The sequence below is a fragment of the Trachemys scripta genome, chromosome 1, assembly GCF_013100865.1.
Source record: "Trachemys scripta elegans isolate TJP31775 chromosome 1, CAS_Tse_1.0, whole genome shotgun sequence".
Taxonomy (NCBI): domain Eukaryota; kingdom Metazoa; phylum Chordata; order Testudines; family Emydidae; genus Trachemys; species Trachemys scripta.
Genome location: NC_048298.1, coordinates 224,010,564 through 224,032,231, shown reverse-complemented (window position 1 = coordinate 224,032,231; position 21,668 = coordinate 224,010,564). Strand labels below are relative to the sequence as shown.

The 21,668-nt window shown below is 41.4% G+C and overlaps 1 protein-coding gene across 1 annotated transcript in view; it reads right to left on the bottom strand.

The window, feature by feature from the left end:
- Positions 1-21,668, bottom strand: part of DHRSX (dehydrogenase/reductase X-linked) — a 228,468-nt gene that overhangs the window by 65,770 nt on the left and 141,030 nt on the right. The window contains exon 4 of the mRNA XM_034757540.1: positions 9,984-10,085. Coding sequence (XP_034613431.1) covers positions 9,984-10,085 — 102 coding nt within the window. The remainder of the gene's footprint in view (positions 1-9,983; positions 10,086-21,668) is intronic.

Sequence of the window (21,668 nt, the reverse complement as noted above, 5' to 3'; positions counted from 1 at the left end):
TTTTTACAATTGTTTTTTTACAATGTAATTTCCTAGATTTTAAAAAAGCAAACTAAAAATACAGAAATTCCATTGTGTGGCATCATATTGACACCCACAGGGTCATCGGCAAGGTTGGAACATATATAGATCCACCATATAGACCTCTGCCACTTGAGCTAACAGTTTAACTGAAAACAGTAGTAGGTTGCAACTGAGAGTCCTGTGGCACCTTTAAGACTAACAGATGTATTGGAGCATAAGCTTTCGTGGGTGAATGCCCACTTCGTCGGATACATGACGAAGGTTGAAATCCTCTATGTGGGCCAGGATCAGAGAGTGATGGGCCACTTTGCCATGGGGTTTCAGAGATATTTGCTGACAGCAGAGGAATGGTGAGTCTCGGGTATCTCTGGTTCCATTCCAATGCCTGGAGGAGGAGTGTTCTCTAGTGGGCACTGCCTCTTCTGCCCATTCACCTCAAGCTTGAACCCTTCCCCTTCAACCTGTCTCTGTCCCAGTTCTGTTTCTTCTCCCCTGTTCCTCATCCCCATCTCATTCTCTTCACTTAGACAGTGTCACCTCCCACCATACCTCCCAGTTTCCTTGCCCAGACAGACCCAGTTCCCTGGCTCCTGATCTGATCTGTATCATTTCCCCCACTCTTACCTCCAATCACCTTCCCCTCCCCCGCTCATGTTCCCCATCCCCACCAGCTCCCAGTCCCAATCTCTGTTCCTGGGCTCCTCATCCAATCTCGTTGTACATGCAGCTCCTTATCCCTGTTTCTTTGCTCAGCCTCTGACCCCACTACTCCAGCTCCTCAGGGCTGTCTCTCCTCCCCACTGCTGCACTGGTTCTCAGTTCCAGTCTCCTTTGCCCAGCCAATCCTAAACTCCTCCCATCTCAACTCCCATTTTCTCTCACTCCCACTCCAGTTTCTGCCCACCCAGACTCCTTGTCCCAATCTCTTTCCTCCCTTTTCCCTCAAGGGGTCTAGCTCTTGTTCCCTCTGTATTTGAATGAGGCAGCTTCCTCTTCCATCCTGCTTTCCCTGCATGGGGGTCACTGAAAGCACAGGAGAGACAGGCTCCCTGCTCTCAGTTCAAGTGCCCAGACCTGGACCTGGTACAGCCCGCAGTAGACCAGAGTGGCAACTGCAGGAAAGTCTTGCTTAGCCCTGAGATGGAGCAAGCACAGTGCAGACGGAATCCTCAGGGAGTTTAGCTGACACAAGGAAGAAAGGAGAGCAGCAGAATATGGACCATGGACTTCAGAAAAGCAGACTTTGACTCCCTCAGGGAACAGATGAGCAGGATCCCCTGGGAGAATAACATGAAGGGCAAAGGGGTCCAGGAGAGCTGGCTGTATTTTAAAGAATCCTTATTACGGTTGCAGGAACAAACCATCCCGATGTGTAGAAAGAATAGTAAATATGGCAGACGACCAGCTTGGCTTAACAGTGAAATCCTTGCTGACCTTAAATGCAAAAAAGAAGCTTACAAGAAGTGGAAGATTGGACAAATGACCAGGGAGGAGTATAAAAATATCACTCAGGCATGCAAGAGTGAAATCAGGAAGGCCAAATAGCACTTGGAGTTGCAGCTAGCAAGAGATGTTAAGAGTAACAAGAAGGGTTTCTTCAGGTATGTTAGCAACAAGAAGAAAGTGTGGGCCCCTTACTGAATGAGGGAGGCAACCTAGTGACAGAGGATGTGGAAGAAGGTAATGTACTCAATGCTTTTTTTGCCTCTGTCTTCACAAACAAGGTCAGCTCCCAGACTGCTGGACTGGGCAGCACAGTATGGGGAGGAGGTGACCAGCCCTCCGTGGAGAAAGAAGTGGTTTGGGACTATTTAGAAAAACTGAATGAGCACAAATCCATGGGGCTGGATGTGCTGTATCTGAGGGTGCTCAACACATCTGAGTTGGCGGATGTGATTGCGGAGCCATTGGCCATCATCTTTGAAAACTCATGGCGATCGGGGGAGGTCCCGGATGACTGGAAAAAGGCTAATGTAGTGCCCATCTTTAAAAAAGGGAAGAAGGAGGATCCAGGGAACTACAGGCCAGTCAGCCTCACCTCAGTCCCTGGAAAAATCATGGAGCAGGTCCTCAAGGAATCAATTATGAAACACTTAGAGGAGAGGAAAGTGATCAGGAACAGTCAGCATGGATTCACAAAGTGCAAGTCATGCCTGACTAACCTAATTGCCTTCTATGATGAGATAACTGGCTCTGTTGATGAGGGGAAAGCAGTGGATTCCTTGACTTTAGCAAAGCTTTTGATACGGTCTCCCACAGTATTCTTGCCACCAAGTTAAAAAAGTATGGGCTGGATGAATGGACTGTAAGGTGGATAGAAAGCTGGTTGGATCGTTGGGCTCAACGGATAGTGAGCAATGGCTCCATGTCTAGTTGGCAGCCGGTTTCAAGCGGAGTGCCCCAAGGGTCGGTCCTGGGGCCGGTTTTGTTTAATATCTTTATTAATGATCTGGAGGATGGTGTGGACTGTACTCTCACCAAGTTTGCAGATGACACTAAACTGGGAGGCGAGGTAGATACACTGGAGGGTAGGGATCGGATACAGAGGGACCTAGACAAATTAGAGGATTGGGCCAAAAAAAAACCTGATGAGGTTCAACAAGGACAAGTGCAGAGTCCTGCACTTAGGACGGAAGAATCCTATGCATTGCTACAGACTAGGGACCGAATGGCTAGGTAGCAGTTCTGCAGAAAAGGACCTAGGGGTCACAGTGGACGAGAAGCTGGATATGAGTCAACAGTGTGCCCTTGTTGCCAAGAAGGCTAACAGCATTTTGGACTGTATAAGTAGGGGCATTGCCAGCAGATCGAGGAATGTGATCGTTCCCCTTTATTCGACATTGGTGAGGCCTCATCTGGAGTATTGTGTCCAGTTTTGGGCCCCACACTACAAGAAGGATGTGGAAAAATTGGAAAGAGTCCAGCAGAGGGCAACAAAAATGATTAGGGGTCTGGAGCACATGACTTATGAGGAGAGGCTGAGGGAACTGGGATTGTTTAGTCTCCAGAAGAGAAGAATGAGGGGGGATTTGATAGCTGCTTTCAACTATCTGAAGGGGGGTTTCAAAGAGGATGGAGCTCAGCTGTTCTCAGTGGTGGCAGATGACAGAACAAGGAGCAATGGTCTCAAGTTGCAGTGGGGGATGTTTAGGTTGGATATTAGGAAACACTATTTCACTAGGAGGATGATGAAGCACTGGAATGTGTTACCTAGGGAGGTGGTGGAATCTCCTTCCTTGGAGGTTTTTAAGGCCCGGTTTGACAAAGCCCTGGCTGGGATGATTTAGTTGGGAATTGGTCCTGCTTTGAGCAGGGGGTTGGACTAGATGACCTCCTGAGGTCCCTTCAAACCCTGATATTCTATGATTCTAAAATCTAAGCTGTCTCTACTGAGCATGTGTGAACTGCCATTTTTCAAAGGCTTATAATTTACCCAAACTGGGGTGGATTTTCACAAAGATGGCAAAAGACACATCTCTGACACAAAAGACACCCCCTGCCAAGTTTCAAGTTCCTGCTCCAAAGCATGGGGACACTGGAGGTTTTTTGTGTTTTGTTGTTGTTTTTTTAAAGGTTGCTAGATGTTTTTACCCTGGGCAAAATAACTATTTTCCCCTCACCTCATTGTCAGAAATAGTTGAACAATTTTGGCTGAAATTTTCCAATAAAATAAAATAAATAAAAATCCAGCCTGAGGCAAACATACTATATGGAAAATTTCAGCCCAAACAGTTGAAGTAAGGCAATGTTATAAACAACTGAAAACAGGGTCTTATAATGAGACGTGTCAGGCAACCTTAATAATAGGTGGTGCGAGCAGTCCTACCTATAGTATCTGCATCCACAGTAGAGAAGATTAACTGTGCCTGTATAGTTAAAGTGGTACAACTTTCTAGTGTAGACAAGGCTTAGGTTTATCAGGTGCAGAGGTGGGGAAGAGACAGAGAGCCCAAATGCAACAAACAATAATTGAAACTCATCAGGTTTTTGACAAAAATGAAAAGCCTATAAATATAATATTCTCCTTAAGGGCTGATTTGATTTTTGACACACCTGAATTCTGCCATGGGGCACAATAGTGTGTTGATTTGTATGTATTGTGACAATACATAAAACCCAACCTGGCTTTCTAGAAAACACAAAAAACAAGTTACGAATTCATATTTAATTTTAATACATTGTTTTATAAAGGATTTTTTTCTCATTAAAACAAAATAGAGCATTCTTGGTTGGGTCTGGCTGCAGAAAAACATTTTATTCCTGAAAATTCATTCCCTCCAGTGCATTATTATTCAAGACATGCATTCAAAACCTCAATCAGAAAACAGATTAGGCAGCCACACTATCCTACTTCAATAAGAAATGATGCTAGAAAGTGAAATTTCTTATTTTGTGATTTGCATTAAAAATAATTTAATGTAGAACAAAATGAAAGGGTTTGGTAAAAAATAAATTATGAACCCAATCCTGCTCCCACTGAAGTGAATTGCAAAAGTCCCATAGACTTCAATAGATTAAGATTAAGCAATACAGCACATCTGCAGCTAAGCTTTGTATCTATGTTCTATTGATCAAGCTGGCATCATTAATTTGCAGCTGAGACATGAAACCAAAGGTGGTCAACTTGCCACCTGTGGAGACTGAGATATTTACAGTTTCATAGAGTATTTGACATCATGGGATGAGAAAAATCTTTTAAACTAATTAGGAAAAAACAAGACCGTGCTAAACAAAAGTCAGGATTTCAATGTATGCGATGTGGATTCTCTGACTGCCAGAACTATCCTGAATGAACAAGTTGCTACTGTTACTGACTTGTTTTTATAATGAACATATAGACCTTTTAGAAGAGTTCTGATATGTTTTATCAGGTGAAGTTTGTATATATCATTTCAGCTGACAACAATACCACTGAAAGATGAAGTTGCTGGATACAGATTACTATTGAAAATCTGGGCACTTAATTTAGATGTCTACATTAAGAGCTAAGCTTGCTGAAAATCCAACCACTTATGTGGGAGATTAAATGGTAGCTGTTAGATGCTGAGTTTGTCTGAAAATCTGGCTCTCCGTGAATATCTCACATTTATACAACAAATTAGTGTTGCACACAAATATCCTTATGCCTCCTTCAGTACTGCCAATAATGCATGGAAAACCCTTTGAGCTAATCCAGAAAGTCACTATCTTCTCCTCCTTCAAAGTTCTCCCCTAGACCCAGCTCTGCCGTGATGCCTGTAAGAAATCAGCTAATTAACCACTGTGTGAAGGGCAAGTGGGGCTAGTTGGCTCTGAGGAACTGTAGGTGGTAATATAGGGCATAGGAGATGAAGGATGGTCTTGTGATTAAGGCATTGGACTAAGATTCAGAAGATCTGACTTCAATTCTTGGTTCAACCATAGACTTCTTGTATAATCTGGGGTAAATCACTTAGGCAAAATCTGTAAAATGGGGATAACAATACTTCCTTTCTCCCATACTGTCTATCTTGTATATTTAGATTGTAAGCTCTTAGAGGCAGGTGTTGTTTGTTTCTATGTATTTGTACAGCACCTAGCACCATATGCGCTGACTCCTTGTGTGCTCCAGGGCAGGAGCACCCACGGGGAAAAATTAGCGGGTGCTCTGCACACACCGGCAGCCAAGCTCCCCCACCCTCTGCCTCACCTCCTCCTCCCCTGAAACAATCAGCCAACAGGGAGGCAATAACTGGAGCTAAGGGGGTGGGATGCAGAGTTGGAGCCTATGTTGATGGGGAAGCGGAGCTGAGCGGAGCAGTTTGAGGCAGCAGCAACTGCATTAAAAGACTGCACCCCTCAGTGGCCTGGCTCAACCTTGACATTTTTTTTCAGATTTGCTAATCAGGTGCTACTTGGGTGGGCCAGGGCCCACCAGTGGCTCTGTCCCTGGTTCACAGAAGCCAGCATGTTGAACAAAGATCCACCTAACGTAGCCAAGAGGAAATGCCAAGGAAAGAGGCATGGTCTAAGCCCCAACCCCTCAAAGGCCTTAGGGTGGTACCGCTCTCTGCTCTCCTGGAGTTAGACAGCCAAGCCAAGCCAGGTCAGCCCTTTCTTGTTTAAAACAAAAAGAAAGAAAGAAAGAGGAGCTGCTCCGCCCCGCCCCCCCCAAAAGCTCAGTAGTTAAAGGACTCACCCAGGAAGTGAGAGATCCAGGTTCAATTCCCCCCTCTGCCTGATGTGAAGCAGGGACTTGAACCAAGGTCTTCTCCCTCTCAGATGAGTCCCCTAACCAGTGACTTCTGTGGTGGATCACTCTGTATAAAATATGTAAATATTCAGGGACTTGAATCCGACTCTCCCATCTCTCAGGGGAGTGTCTTTACCACTCAGCTATAGAGTCATTCTCACTGTCTCTCTGGCCCAATAACTTTTATTTAAAGTAAATAATTTATTAATTATGTGTGTACAGATAGAGACACACACAAACCCAGTATAAATGTATTGCATAATCATACAATTACATCATGTAAATATAAATAATGTATAATAAATGAAACTATAACTATATTTTAAAAGTTAAATATTTCATTTCAAGCAACTAAAATAACTTAAAGACCTTGTGAGAATGGAATAAATAAACTAAGTAATACTCTGAAGTAATTTATTTTGCATTAAATATAACAATATTTCTGAGTATTACTCATTCCCCATTTTACAGTCCTTGATCATATAATACTTAGCTCGGTAAGTGCTCTGCATGCAGAACTCCCATTAAAGTCATTTAGGGCCTGATACAAAGCCCTCTGAGCCCCTCCTATGGCCCTCATGCAAAGCTCAGTTGGAGTCTTTTCATTATCTCCAATGGGCATTGCACTGGACACTTACAAGTGCACCACAGCCCATATATGCATCGGTTTGCGCAGGGAAAGCTTTCAGGATCAGGCTCTCAATGCTAAACTAAAAATATTTGACAATATAGAGAACTCTACAATTTCACAAATGGATTATTTTAGATCTGCACATTAACAAAGTTTCCTTAGAGAAAATTAATTTTCCCCAAACTGCCTAATATTCATGTAAAATGTTCGTGTTTTGACAATCAAATATTTTAACAAAAAACATATAAACACGCATCTTTGTAATTCAATCAGAACCAATCCAAAGCAGAATTACAGCAGGCAATGCCATTGTTCTAGTGACTGGTATTTTTGTGATTGAATATGGGAGGTGGAAGAACAACAACGTCTGAGGGTGGAGAGAGGTCAGAGACTAGGAACATATTGGTCCCTTATTGCCTTAAAATCTATGAATGAATCATGTTCCCTAAACACAATATAAATCACACTGAATGGATTTTCAGTGAAGACACTGGAAAGCAAAATTAAAAAGGAAAATAAAAATCAATTAGCTTCAATGGCTCTATGGGCATAATTATGCATTCAGCACTAATCCAAGGTCACTGGGAGCCTCTCTCTTGGTGTCAAAGGATCAGATGCTCACTGTGTTGGAACCTACCGACTTTCCCTTTTAATGTCAGCCAAATGCCAGATTATTTACAGATGCTAAAACAGATGCTGAAGAGAATAGGAAACAAGCCCCCAGAAGCGGAAGCTTGGTGATTCACCATGTGATTGTCAGAGGCTAACCTAATTATTAGAAGGGAGCCTTTACAGCGGCTCTGGAGATGATTATTCCTGTGATTCTGTTATAGCCTTAGTAAAAGGCAAAGTTAAGCCATCCATTTCATTACAGCTTCTGAAAGGATTTTCTTAAAGAGCTAATTTATCTGGGCAACAGTAACTGAGCATGAATTAAATAAAATGCCTTTCTTGGGGGTCATGAAAATGTAAACTAGTTCAGGACACTGTATGTCAAGCCTCTTTAAAGTTTATATTTTGGACTTAGAGGCTTTGGTGTCGCATCCCGTTAAGTCCATCAAAGAATAACATTTTTAAGATGATGGACTTTGATGTAATAGTCAGGCTCCTTGTTTCCCATGTAGTGATAAAGCAAAAATGTAACAGCATTGAAAATCAGATGCTTGCTATCATCTTCCCAAAGCCACTCTTTTAGGGTCTAATCCTTTAAACACAATTATATTACCAAGTGTAGTGTTTTGTACTTTTGGTTGTCCTATAACTCAATGGGACAAATCAAGGCAGTAATGGAACTATATAAAGTTATGAGCAATATGCTCAGTAGTATTTACAAGATCAAGCATGTATTTCTTACTTCTCTCCCTACCATCATTGTTCCTTTGTCAACCTTGTCTCAGATATCAATGTGGCCTAGTGGTTGTGCTTTGGACTATGACTGTGAAGATCTAGATTCTAATCCCAGCTTCGCTGCTGTTAGTTGGGTGACATTGGGCAAGTCACTTTTCCTCCTTGTGACTCAGTTTCCCCACCTACAAAAAGGAGCTAATGATCCTGACCTCCTTGGTAACGAGCTTTGTGATCTACTGATGAAAAACACTATTGAAGAGCTAGATATTATTATTAATATGCCACAGATCAGTTGAATAATTACATAGCTTATGGACCAAATGTTCAAACTTAGGTGCATTATTTAAGCATCTGAGTAAAAGTGGCCTCATATTCAGAATTTCTGAGCATCCACAAATCCCGCTGATGTCACTGGGAGCTGGACACTCCTGAAAATCAGGCCATTTTTATTCAGATGCCTAAATAATTACTTAGATGATTAACTTTAGGCATCTACATTCGAAAAATTGGGCCTATAATGCTTTTTATCTGCTCTGATGGGCAAGAATGGACAGTTACAGTATGGGTGTTCATTTTTACTGCACAGGCTGCAGCAAGGGTGGAAGCTAGCCTTTCAATCAAGAGGTCTGAATAGATCTAATAGATCTAATGGCCCCTTCTGGCATACAACTCTATGAAATCCAGAAGTTTTTTTTTTCTCTTAAAAGAACACCAAGATCCATTCCAATTTAAGAATCCCATCCATTGCCGTCAAAATTTTGTTCTTGTAGCTGACCAGCAGGGGGAGAGGGTTGTCTTTATGGACACTTGCAGAAGAGAAGAGTTAAGGAGTTAAGATTTGGCACACATTTACATTAACTCCATAGAATAAAACTCTAAATTTTCATTTTAATATTGCGTGAGCTACAGTTTGTACAACTATAGTACATCAGTGCATGTAGCAAATCATCTAATGTAATGCAGGTGAAATTATTAGTTTGTTTTGCTCTCAGCAGGGGGTGGGTCCTTTTGGATTTCTCAGTTTTCTCCCTTGTGTCTTCATTGAGAGACGGTTCAGGCAAATAAGTGGGGGGAAAGGAAAAACAGTGTGTGAGCACTGAAGGGCTTAGACAACAGCCCCAAGTGAGTGGGGAGGGGGCGTGGGTTTGTTGATGATTTGCTTCCAGTTAAAAGCTTATATGAAAAGTTCCCTTTATAGCAGAGTGCTTAGTACAGAGGGGGCTTTTAAAATAAAAATGCCAGAAGAAATAATCTTTCTGGGCTGGATCCTGAAGATACCATGGTTATAAAAACATTAGATAGTTAGAACGGCTAATTCTAATGTTCAAAAACATCAAGAGTCAGTCCCCAAAAATCTTGAGATTAAAACAAACAAAAAACAAACACAAGTTGGGTTTTTTATCTGCCTTTGGATTTTTGAACTTTTAGGGTCACATTTTCCAGTTTTTCTCCACAACCATGAGGGCTAGAAACTTTTTAAAAAATGAATGCTGGAATTCTCTTCTAATTCCGTGACTCCAGAAGCTTGGGCTTTAATTAAAAAAAAACAAAAAACAAGTATCATGACACTTGTAATACAATCAAAATAGCTGGCAAACTGAGATATCTCTTAAAATGTACTGAAGTGGTGACAAGGCTGCAAGCAGTGACTGAGTCAATTGCTATCTTGTTGTTTGGTTCAAATAAAGTATCTGAAATGTGAAGCACTGTAAAGAACCCAATATGTCAAAGTCTTACAGTAAGCATGTGAGAAGGTGAAAGTGAACTCACCATTATTCACCAAGACGTGGAGTGGACAATTCTTTGCTCTAAACTGTTGCACAAATTGCCGTATGGACTTCATTGAAGCCAAATCACAGTGTAAAAACTCCACTGGAAAGAAACATAGAAAAAACACCCAGTGAAGTCAGTTTACAGTGAAATAAAACAAAATACAAATTTATACATCACAATCCCACCCATTATGCTTGAGTGTGACCTACAAAGAAAGGGAATTAAAAAAAATAATTGGCCTGTGCCCTTTTAAAATTCTTTTTAATGTATAAGGAGGGCCAAAAATGTTCTCTTTTACTCAGATTCAGAGACTTTAAGGTCAGAAGGGACCATCGGGATCATGTAGTCTGACTTCCTGCACATTGCAGTGCACAGAAGCTCACCCACACGCTCATGTAATAGACTCATAAACTTTGGCTGAGTTATTGAAGTCCTCAAATCATGGTTTAAAGACTTCAAGTTACAGAGAATCCATCATTTACCCTAGTTTAAACCTGCAAGAGACCCATGCCCTGTGCTGCAGAGGAAGAAAAACAAAAACAAACCAGGATCTCTGCCAATCTGAGCTGGGGGGAAATTCCTTCCTGACCCCAAATATTGTGATCAGTTAGGCCCTGAGCATGTGGGCAAGACCCACCAGGCAGATGCCTGGAAAAGAATTCTCTGTAGTAACTCAGAGCCCTCCCATCTAGTCCCATCACTGATCGTTGGTGATTTTTGCTACTGGCAGTCACCAATGGGCTACATGCCATTGTAGGCAGTCCCATCAGACCATCCCCTCCATAAACTAATCAAGCTCAGTCTTGAAGTCAGTTAGGTTTTCTGCCTCCTCTGCTCCCCTTTGAAGACTGTTCCAGAACTTCACTCCTTTGATGGTGAGAAACCTTCGCCTAATTTCGAACCTAAACTTGTTGATGACCAGTTTATATCCATTTGTTCTTGTGTTAACATTGGAATCTAACTTAAATAACTCCTCTCCCTCCCTGATATTTATCCTCTGATGTATTTATAGAGAGCAATTGTATCTCCCTTCAGCCTTCTTTTGGTTAGGCTAAACAAGCCAAGCTTTTTGAATCTCTTCTCATAAAGTAGGTTTTCCATTCCTTGGTCATCCTAGTAGCCCTTCTCTGCACCTGTTCCAATTTTAATTCATCTTTCTTAAACATGGGAGACCAGCAATGCACACACTATTCCAGATGCAGTCTCACCAGTGCCTTGTAAAACAGTACTAACACTTCCCTGTCTCTAATAGAAATACCTCACCTCATGCATCCTGGGACAGCATTAGCCTTTTTCTCGGCCGCATTATATTGACTGTTCATAGTCATTCTATGATCAACCAAATATACACAGGTCTTTCTCCTACCCCGGTCACTTCCAACTGATAAATCCCCAGCTTATAGCAAAAAATCTTGTTGTTAGTCCCCAAATGCCTGATCTTGCACTTTACACTATTAATTTTCATCCCATTTGTATTACTCCAGTTTACAAGAACAACAAAGAGTCTGGTGGCACCTTAAAGACTAACTATCTGTTAGTCTTTAAGGTGCCACCAGACTCTTTGTTGTTTTTGTAGATACAGACTAACACGGCTACCCCCTGATACTTTCCAGTTTACAAGGTCATCCAGATCTTCTTGTTATGATATTCTGATCCTACTCCGTATTGGCAATACCTCCAACCTTTGTGTCATCTGCAAAAACTTTTAGCATACTCCCAATTTTTGTGCCAAGGTCAGTAATAAAAATGTTAAACGAGGTTAGCCCCAAGACCGATCCCTGAGGAACTCCACTAGTAACAGTCTCACAGTTCACCTTTCAGTATGACACATTATGGTCTCCCCTTTAACCAGTTCCTTATCTACCTTTCAATTCCCATATTAATCCCCATCTTCTCCAATTTAACTAATAATTTCCCATGTGAAACTGTATCAAATGTCTTACTGAAATCTAGGTAGATTAGATCTACTGTGTTTCCTTTGTCTAAAAAAATAAGTTATCTTCTCAAAGAAGGAGATCAGGTTGGTCTGGCAAGATCTACCTTTTGTAAAACCATGTTGTATTTTATCCGACTCACTATTCACCTCTATTTACTGAACTGCTTTCTCTTTCAAAATTTGTTCCAAGACTTTGCATACAACTGAAATCAAACTAACAGGCCTGTAGTCTCCTGGATCACTTTTTTTCCTTTTCTTAAAATTAGGAACTATATCAGCAATTCTCTTGTCAAAGGGTACGACCCCCGAGTTTACAGATTCCTTGCTATTGGACTTGCAATTTCATGTGCCACTTCCTTTAATATTATTGGATGGAGATTATCCAGGCCCTGTGATTTAGTCCCTTTAAACTGTTTGAGCTTAACTTCTACCTTGCCTGTGATAATTTCTACTTCCATATCCTTATTACCCATAGCCACACTACCACTACCTCTAAGTTCTTCATTAGACTCATTCAAAACCGAGGCAAAGTATTTGTTTAGGTTTTTCCCCTTCTTTCAGCTTTTGTTTTTCAAGTTCTTGGTTTTTCACCTTCCAAATACTAGGAATGTCAAGTATGGTCTTCCCTTGTTTTGCTAGAGTATCTGTTGAATTGTTCAGAGCATATTTATTGTGAAATATCATACCTTAATTGAAAGAGAGTTGAATCTTTAACAAAAATGTCTTTTATCCACTGTTAATCAGTAATTAAATAGTTGTCAACAAAATGAATAAACATTCAAACATAAAAGAACCAAAATCTTCCCATGTGTTTTAGACAGTCTGATTAAAAATTGCTTCCCCTTTCGGTTGTTCAACTCCCACTCTCTTGACTTTTTTGATGTCACTAGTTCTCTTGTCTAGAATATTACAGGGCAGACGAGACCTGGATGTCTTATGTGAAAAACTAATAACTCTGCTCCCCCCTTGCCGCTCACCCATCAAACTTTTATTTATTTATTCATTTTATTTTTAAAGCAAAACTTTCAGATGTTTTTTATACATCAAAAGGAGGCAAAAAAAAAAAGTGCAACCTCCCTTTTTTGCAGGCTCCCATTAGAAGAGCTATGAAAACTGCATGCCATTTTTAAAAATGTAGACTGACAAACACGGAGAGGGGGAGTTCAACTACACTCTGTAGACTAGTATATGATGTTTCTTCTCTCTTTTGGTTTCTTACACATAAAACGCCAATTTGTGCCAATGACACAGGACTATTAAGCTAGCCACTTGGTGATTTGAGATTACTATTTATTGTACTGTAACATACTCAGCTTTACTGTTGTGGTTAGATGTTCGGCTGCGTGCGTGTGTTTAGTTATTACCTTGTACATGTGGGTCACCAGTTTGGTCAGATGTTCAGTTGTGTGTGTGTTCTCTCTGTGTGCTGTTCCAGCTCTGCGCAGACAGACAGCACAGCACAGCAGACCTCAAACGAACTGCCCAATGACCACAAGATCCACTAAGGTGCAAAGGCGCCAGGCCAGATTTATTGTTGACAAAACACGGTAATAGCACATTGTAGACGCTACGAGGATACTAAGACATGTAAGCCCGTGACAATGGACGCAGCTCAGTGAATGGTGGGACTTTCCATTCCCCCCTTGGCAGGACAGAGACATTCCCCCTGAGATACATCTTTATACCCTGATGCAAACAAGTTACGTTTGTACCCTTTGACATAATTAGTTACTGCCCCTTGACCTGGCTAGCTATTACCTGGCACATGTTGGTTTAATTAAAACATTTTTATTACTTACTGTTATCCTGACCTTATCTTTTAGGAGGGATCAGTATGTTTCTGTTATCCAGGGGGAATGTTTTTGTACCATCCTTGATATCGGGATGTTCTGGTACCACTTGATATTGGGATGTGTTTGCGTAAGTACTCTGTGCTTAGCACTTCTCAGGAATGTGTATTTCTGCAATATCAGCCCTGTTCTTGCCAGATTTTGTGAGCAGGTCCTGCCTCATACCAGGACTCTGATATGAGGGCTTATGTTTCAGGCTCTCTTCCTACTACAACTGTTACCTCATTGTTCCCTTTCCCACTTATTCATCTAATCCACATGTTTTATATGGTCATAAGATAGACTGTGAGTTCTTTGGGGTATGATAGCATTACAGCTAAACCCTAACCCCTGATTGGGGCCTCTAGGAACTCCAGCAATCCACATAAAAAACAGTAATAACACTTATTCAAATTCATTACAGCAGAATAGTTTTCCAGTTTGAAACTGGGGGGAGGGATAGCTCAGTGGTTTGAGCATTGGCCTACTAAACCCAAGGTTATGAGTTCAGTTCTTGAGGGGGCCACTTAGGGATCTGGGGCAAAAATCAGTACTTGGTCCTGCTAGTGAAGGCAGGGGGCTGGAGTTGATGACCTTTCGAGGTCCCTTCCAGTTCTATGAGATAGGTATATCTCAAACAGCTATAGAACTTCAGACACAAATGAAGTTTCCAACTGGTTGTCAATTATGTCAGACTACTGTCAATAACACTCTATATATGGTTAGATCTGGGTGCTTTCCTTGATTTTATTTGTATACTGCATTTGCAAGTGGCAATGAGACAAGAGACAACAGACAACATATTTCTAGGGGATTACTGCACACTGAAAGTGGATACAGCCATTCCTTCTTTGGCCTTCTTGCTGTATAAAGCCACATGAGCAATGCTGTAATCTCCCAGGTAATTATTACCTGTTGTGTCCTGTTGCTTAGTAACTAATAATGCACGGTTATAACTCTGAACAGTATTGACTACCATCTCAATCTTTCCTTTATGTGCAAAACAGAAATATCAAAAAATACTGCATCTACCGTAGCTTTTTATTTCTCCAATCGGCTCTAACCCCCCAATAGAAGAGAATTAGGAAAAGAATGGTCGCCTCTTCCATGGGAGATATGCATGCACCATGAAAGGAGGAGTTCCTTTTAATACAATATAACAATAGACACAAAGCACTCGTGACTAGAGCTGAGCAACATTTTTTTGGTGAATAAACTATACACCAAAAACTATTGAGTTCATTGAACGTTTTGACCAGACTGAGAAATCGTAACGGTTCTGAAATGTTGAAACAAAACATTTCATTTTGACCCAATTCAAAATTTTAACAAAAGCAAAGGGGAACTAGATTCACAAAATAGCTTGAGAGTGGTGGGAAAGAAAGATCATCATCATCAGGGCCGGTGCAAGGAAGTTTCGTGCCCTAGGCGAAACTTCCAGCTTGTGCCCCCCCCCCCCCCTCGGCAGCCCCCCCCCCCCCCCCCCCGGCGCCCCCCCCCCCCCGAGGGGCCCCCCCCCCCCCCGCGGCAGCTCCCCACCCCAGGGAGCCATGCGGCAGCTCCTCATCCCAGCTCACCTCTGCTCTGTCTCCTCCCCTAGCACGCCGCCCCCGCTCTAATTCTCCTCCCCTCCCAGGTTTGCGGCACCAAACAGCTGATTGGCGCTGCAAGCCTGGGAGGCGGGAGAAGTGGAGCGGCGACCACGCACTCGGGGAGGGGACATAGGAATGCTGTAAAAAAAAAAAAAAAAAAAGGCACCACTTTTTCGCACCCCCAAATCTTGGCGCCCTAGGCAACCGCCTATTTTGCCTTAATGGTAGCACTTGCCCCGACCATCATCCTTGTAGCCTTTAGCCCAGTGGGTAGGGTACCCACCTGGGATGTGGGTGTTCAATTTCCCCCTCTTAACTAATGAGGAGAAAGGTGAATGTGCTAACCACTGGGCTTTGGAGTATTCTGGCATAGGTTTTTCCTCAGTCTCTCCTACTGAAGCTGTTTCACTTTTTATAAAAAATTAAATAGTCATTGGAGCAGGAACTTGATTTTGGGTCTTCCACATTCTCGGAAAGTGAAATAACCACCAAGCTATAGAGCCATTCTCACTCTTTTCCCCTGGCCCAATGACTATACACGGCCATTCATAGTCATTCATAATGACAATGACAAAGTATTTAACACAATGGGGCTCTGATCCATGAATGGGGCCTCTGGGCGTTACCACAATACTACTAATATTGTTTTCTTGCTTCAGGCTCACTTCTTGGCAAATGTATAATGATATTTTGTAACTTCGTCATTTTAAAATTCCTTCCGTCAAAAGATCTCAACACAGGTCACAAAAATGAATAAACTAACCCTCACGAAGTAGGGAACACTAATCTTAGTTTGCTCATAAGGCAGAGAGATTAAGGACCAGAAGCTGACACTCTTACTCACGTGTAGTAGTACCTTACTTTGATAGTAGTTCTACTGAAATAAATGGAACTTTTTGGAGATTAAGGTGCTACTCCACATGAGAATGTCTGAATATGGCCCTAAGTGAATTGCCCACGGTCTTGCAGTGCATCAGTAGCAGAGCAGAGAATAGAAACCAGATCTCCTTTCTCCTATGGTTTGTTCTTTTAGCCTGAGTACTAGATTAAAGAATTGCATATTAAGAATCTAAATGATACTGCCAGATTATAACGGGGGGGGGGGGAGGGGATAGCTCAGTAGTTTTAAGTATAGTCACATTTACCATCCCCATATATTTTTTTTTAACTGCCCTTTAACCAAACCCAACATTTAGCAATAGAGACGAGACAAATGCCTGCAGATTAAGGGCTTCTCTACAGAGTGGGGTAATGCGCACTAAAGGAGTTGTATTTTCTAAAGTGCACTAATGTGATGCGCATTTATTGGTCCGTGTAGAAAAGCCCTTAACCTGCAGTCATGAGTCTTGTGCATGTCAGTGCGCTCACCCCACTGCGTAGTTAAGCCTTAACTTTGCAATAGCTTTGTTACTTGACCAATATAATGAGAAACAACAGCTCATGAAGTTTTTCATGTATAGCAGGTCTGGGCAAAGAAAGCAAACTTTAGCTTTGATGGAATACAATCAAAGTTGATACTTCTCCAAATTAAAGCAGATACCAATATTAGGCAAAAATTATTTTTAGCATTTTCAGCTTATCAGTCCATTAGGCCTCAAATCATTCATGTCCCCAGAATTGTTAACAAGTGTCATTTTGTTTATGTTCTAAGTTTATTAGCATAATAGGTCTTTAAAACTAATCAGTCCTTGGCTTTGCATGTGGCTTTCAAATTCTCAAACAAAATCAGAGCAAGAACTGTAGGATTTGGAATTTAGGAAGAGGAACACTAGCAGCTAATGCTGCTGAATCATCATAATCATTTCTAACACTATTCCGTTCAGCAGTTCCTTCTACTATTCTTTCACACACAGACATTCACTTCTAGAATGACACAGGTGCCTGTATTTCTTTCCTCTGTGTGGGTATGTCTGACACTCTGATCTAGGTAATACCTTTACTAAAAGCAAAGCAATTACATCTTTGTCAGATGCTAGCTAAAATATTCACACAGAATGAAAAAAAAAAAAAAAGATTTGACTATTACTTTGCTGTAATCTGGGGACACCTAACTCAATACTCAGAAAGTTATTAGCTAATTACACACCAATGGAGTATAATGGAGCAAAAAGATAACCAGAATTCATTCTGTGCTTATTCACACCTAGACATGCATGTTTGATATTATTGATATTGCTGCTTTGCCCAATGTGACAAATTTTTTAACATATATTTATTCTATTGTCGCATTTTGCTTAAGCAGGTACTGGCTGTACCTCAACATCATAACAATGTCTGCTTTAAATCTTCTGTACATAAAAATCAAACAAAATGACTAACAACAAACTGCAAAATGTACATAGCTGGAGACAGAATGGTCATCACAAACCTGGCAAGCACAATCTCACCTGTATCTGTGGCACACCCACCTTCAAACTTCTATCCAGTACAATTGGATGCTATATGGGAGGTAAGGAACTTTGAACTTCCCCCACCTCAAGCTAAATGGTCCTAAGGAAACTCTTTGCTCTCCCCCCTTTTACAAATCATTAACAATATAGTAACCAAAGTTGATCCTTGTACAGATCAACTCTCTGTTTAAATAGGTTTCTGTAATGTTCAAAAAAAGAGAAGAAAATCCAAACTCACCACATCTCAAAGTGCACCCTTGTGATGTCATAACATGGGTGCCAAAGTGCATAAGTAGAAATTGCGAACTTTCCAAGACAGTATACTGTAAGGCCTTGGTTAAGATCAGTAATAGTGGCATTCTCCAGCCTATTCATTGCAATATTACTTTTGTGGGGGGTGTTTAAGGAATACTGTATTTAGAAATTCTTGGTGGATAATTATTTGCACATGCTTATTTCCAGAACTGTTTGAACATTGTCTGTTCAAAAGAAACAATTGAAAAAGCAGTTTATAGTGCCACTTCTTAACTACGTAGCTTTGACTTATTGTACTAAGAGGGAAGGGGAAAAAATCTCAGGATTTACGTTTCAGGAGTTACTTTAACAAAAATAAAAAGGCTAAAACTGAAAGGATTTTTTTTTTTTTTTAAAGTGCAGCTTGACTTACCCATTTTCACCTCCTATAACTTAACCTTCTTGGTGAGTATATTTATATATATAAAAAAGGAGTGTAGCAGAATTAAATGTCATAGTCCACTGACCCTCTTGTGTGTCAAATTCAGCCAGTTCTACTGCAAGACTTGGTCCTCAAATAAGCAAAATTTAGAATAAGAGCTCTGCTTTCAACTTCCATCACCAGCAACTGCTCCACTTACTGCCAAAATAGTACATCATTATAACAAACTTTCCAGACTGATTCACAGTTCAGTCACCTTTCCAGAGCACAGATCACAGAATGGTGGTGCAAAAAGTAGCTCGGATAAAGGCTGAGAACTACTCAAGCATGATTGCCTCAAACTATTTATACCACAAATTGTGTGTTATTTGAAACAAGCTCCCCCCAAAAATGTATATATTACAGGTACAGTATGCATGTGTTTCATAAACACATGTAAATACACTGCCTTGCTGTATGATATTTGCATATGTTTGAGGCGCAATATGGACAGGGCTTGAAAAACTGAGCAGCTACCACCTAACCAGAGGCCTAAACCTACTCGCTAGAGGCAGATACAAAAAATGAGAGGAAGGATGATACCTGCAAGGACCAGGGGCAGTCCCAGGTGAGAAAGCTGGGTAAGAAGCCTTGCCTCAGCTGCCTGCAATGGAGAAGGGTTCCTCTAGGGAGGGAGTTTTTCCCTGATTAGTTATAACAGCCTATGAGTATTAGATGATTGTTACATTTGAAGCTCACTCCTAAGGCTGCTGGAAAGCCGGAGCTCTCTGTCCCCTCCCCACATTCCAGAGCCTCCTGGTTGATGGGTATGTCCACTGCTTTCCTTATATTCAGGTCCCTGCTGCAGTGAAAGGTGTGGGAGGTCTCTGCTATCCTGACAGACTCTTGCTTACTAGGAGGAGATTTTCTGTAGCTCTGCCCCTTCCCCAGACACCGTCTTTCCCGGGTGTCTTTAGGATCTGCTTCTGACCTTTCTGTAGCTTTAGGGTGAAATTGACAAGGCTTTGTCAAATTTTCAGCTGTCCACAGGATTCTGAATGGCACCAGAGTGAAAATGACCAGAGACTTAACAGTTTCACTCTGCAGATGTGGTTTGGCAAAAGTAGGTGCAGGAGCAGGGGCACCGGAGTTGCCTGTTAGAAGACTCAGGAAGATAGCTATGCATCAGTTCACATTTGGAAAATTTTCTCCACAACCAAAAGGGTTAGAAACAACCTGGATCTGGCTTGAAAAGTCCCATTTGCATCACTGGGATGGTACAAAGGGAACTTACAGGTGCTCTAATGAAACAGCTGAGGATTCCTCTGTCAAAAGGGAATCTCTTGTTGAAAGAAAGAAACTGCTTGGAATCTCCTTGCCCCTATTAGCTGAGGAAGTTTTCCTACTTGACCCAGGTGAATGGGTTTTTGAAACAGTGAATATGGACACTTTCCATTCCTATAATTAACAAGCTGCAAATTGCTTTTTTTCCCCTCCACAGTTGACATTCCGTCCCCTTGTGCAGAGGGCCAGCACAAGACCTACTCTATGCATCACTTACATTCCACTTATGCCTGCAAAATGGGGCTTAATGTGGGGCATAAGTGGTACATTGTCCTTGTAGTGGCTCTTCCCCCAATAGAGGAGTGAATTTCACTTATATGCAAAACTTTTTCCAAGCAATGCATAGGTATTTGCCATCAAATACAATACAAAAGAAAAGAAATAGTGATCCCTGCTGATTCTTGTTAGTTTGTTCTCATGGCTGCATAAAATTCAAACTAAGTACGGTACCTTAAAAGAACAGGTTCTTGTAAATTGAAGATAAATAAGGTATGAGAAATTCTCTTTTGTTCCTTCCCATCAAACATTTAAAGTGATTATAGGTTTCTCCAACAATGTGCTAAAAGTTTTAAAAACCTGTGGGGAAACTAAAGCTTATCTTTACCCCTTGAGAGGTTGAATGGAAAAATCAGCATCCCAGCACAAGTATATATTATTAAAGATGGTAAAAATCAGCAGGGCAGAAGCAGGACAAAATGAAAATATACTTCACAGTTAGCTAGGACTGACACAATACCAGATTGACCAAATAACAGTCAAGCATACCCAGACACAGGGCCAAATCCTAGAGCGGTGTAAATTGCTGAAGTTCAGTGAGTCAATGGTGCTCAGCCCAATGATATAAGGTGAGGTTCTAGTTCAAACTTTGCAAACCACCACCTCTATCATCTCTTTTAAATTTCCCAACTCTAGAGTTGCAATTTGCAGTGCATTCTGGGTGCAAAGGCCAAAAGCTAAGACATTTTAGATATGTCGACACTGGCCCTATAGATGTAATTTGCAGCGGAGGCAGACATACCTGCACTAGCTCTGATTGAGCTAGAATGCTACAAATAGTTTAGCTGCAGTGCCACAAGAAACAGGTGGGCTAGCTGCCCTAGCATGATCCTGTCTGAAATCATAGGCACATACTCAGAGCGGCTAGCTGGTCTTGCCGCTGGCACTTCTACTTTTAGCATGCTAGCTCGATCAGAGTTAGTGCAAGTATGTCTACACAGGCTGGAAATTACACCTACAGCTCAAGTATAGACTTACCCTTTGAATCATATACATATTCTATTGATCAAGATTTCTAAAAAAACAGAGATATGTGCAGGAACAAGAGAGCTGGGCAGAGAGCAAGAGGGCCCGGTTTAAAAAATAACACTCAGGACTTCAGAACCTTTTATGAAAAGTGCACATACTCCAAATTACGCACCCAGCTCTTCTCACAAAGTGTTCACCCCTAAGACTTACAGAATTTGTGTTTTCTGTATGCACAATGTGCCGTTTGCAAGTATGCCTGCACTTACTAAATCAAATCTACTTTTTCTGCAAAGCTAGCAAAGCCTCTAGTCCCCAATTAAGGCAATTTACATACCAGATTTCAACTTCAGCCATCTTTTTTGTATCCCTGCTCCATAGTCCCTTCCTCCCGCAAAAAGTGTTAGGATTTTTAAAAAAAATAAAGTGATGTCCCTTCATAAAAAACATAAGAATGGCCATACTGGGTCAGTCCAAAGGTCCACCTAGCCCAGCATCCTGTCTTCCGACAGTGGCCATTACCAGGTGCCCCAGAGGGAATGAACAGAACAGGTAATCATCAAATGATCCATCCCCTGTCACCCATTCCCAGCTTCTGACAAACATCCCTGCTCATCCTGGCTAATAGCCATTGATGGACCTATCCTGAAGGAACTTTAGTTCTTTTTTGAACCTTGTTATAGTCTTGGCCTTC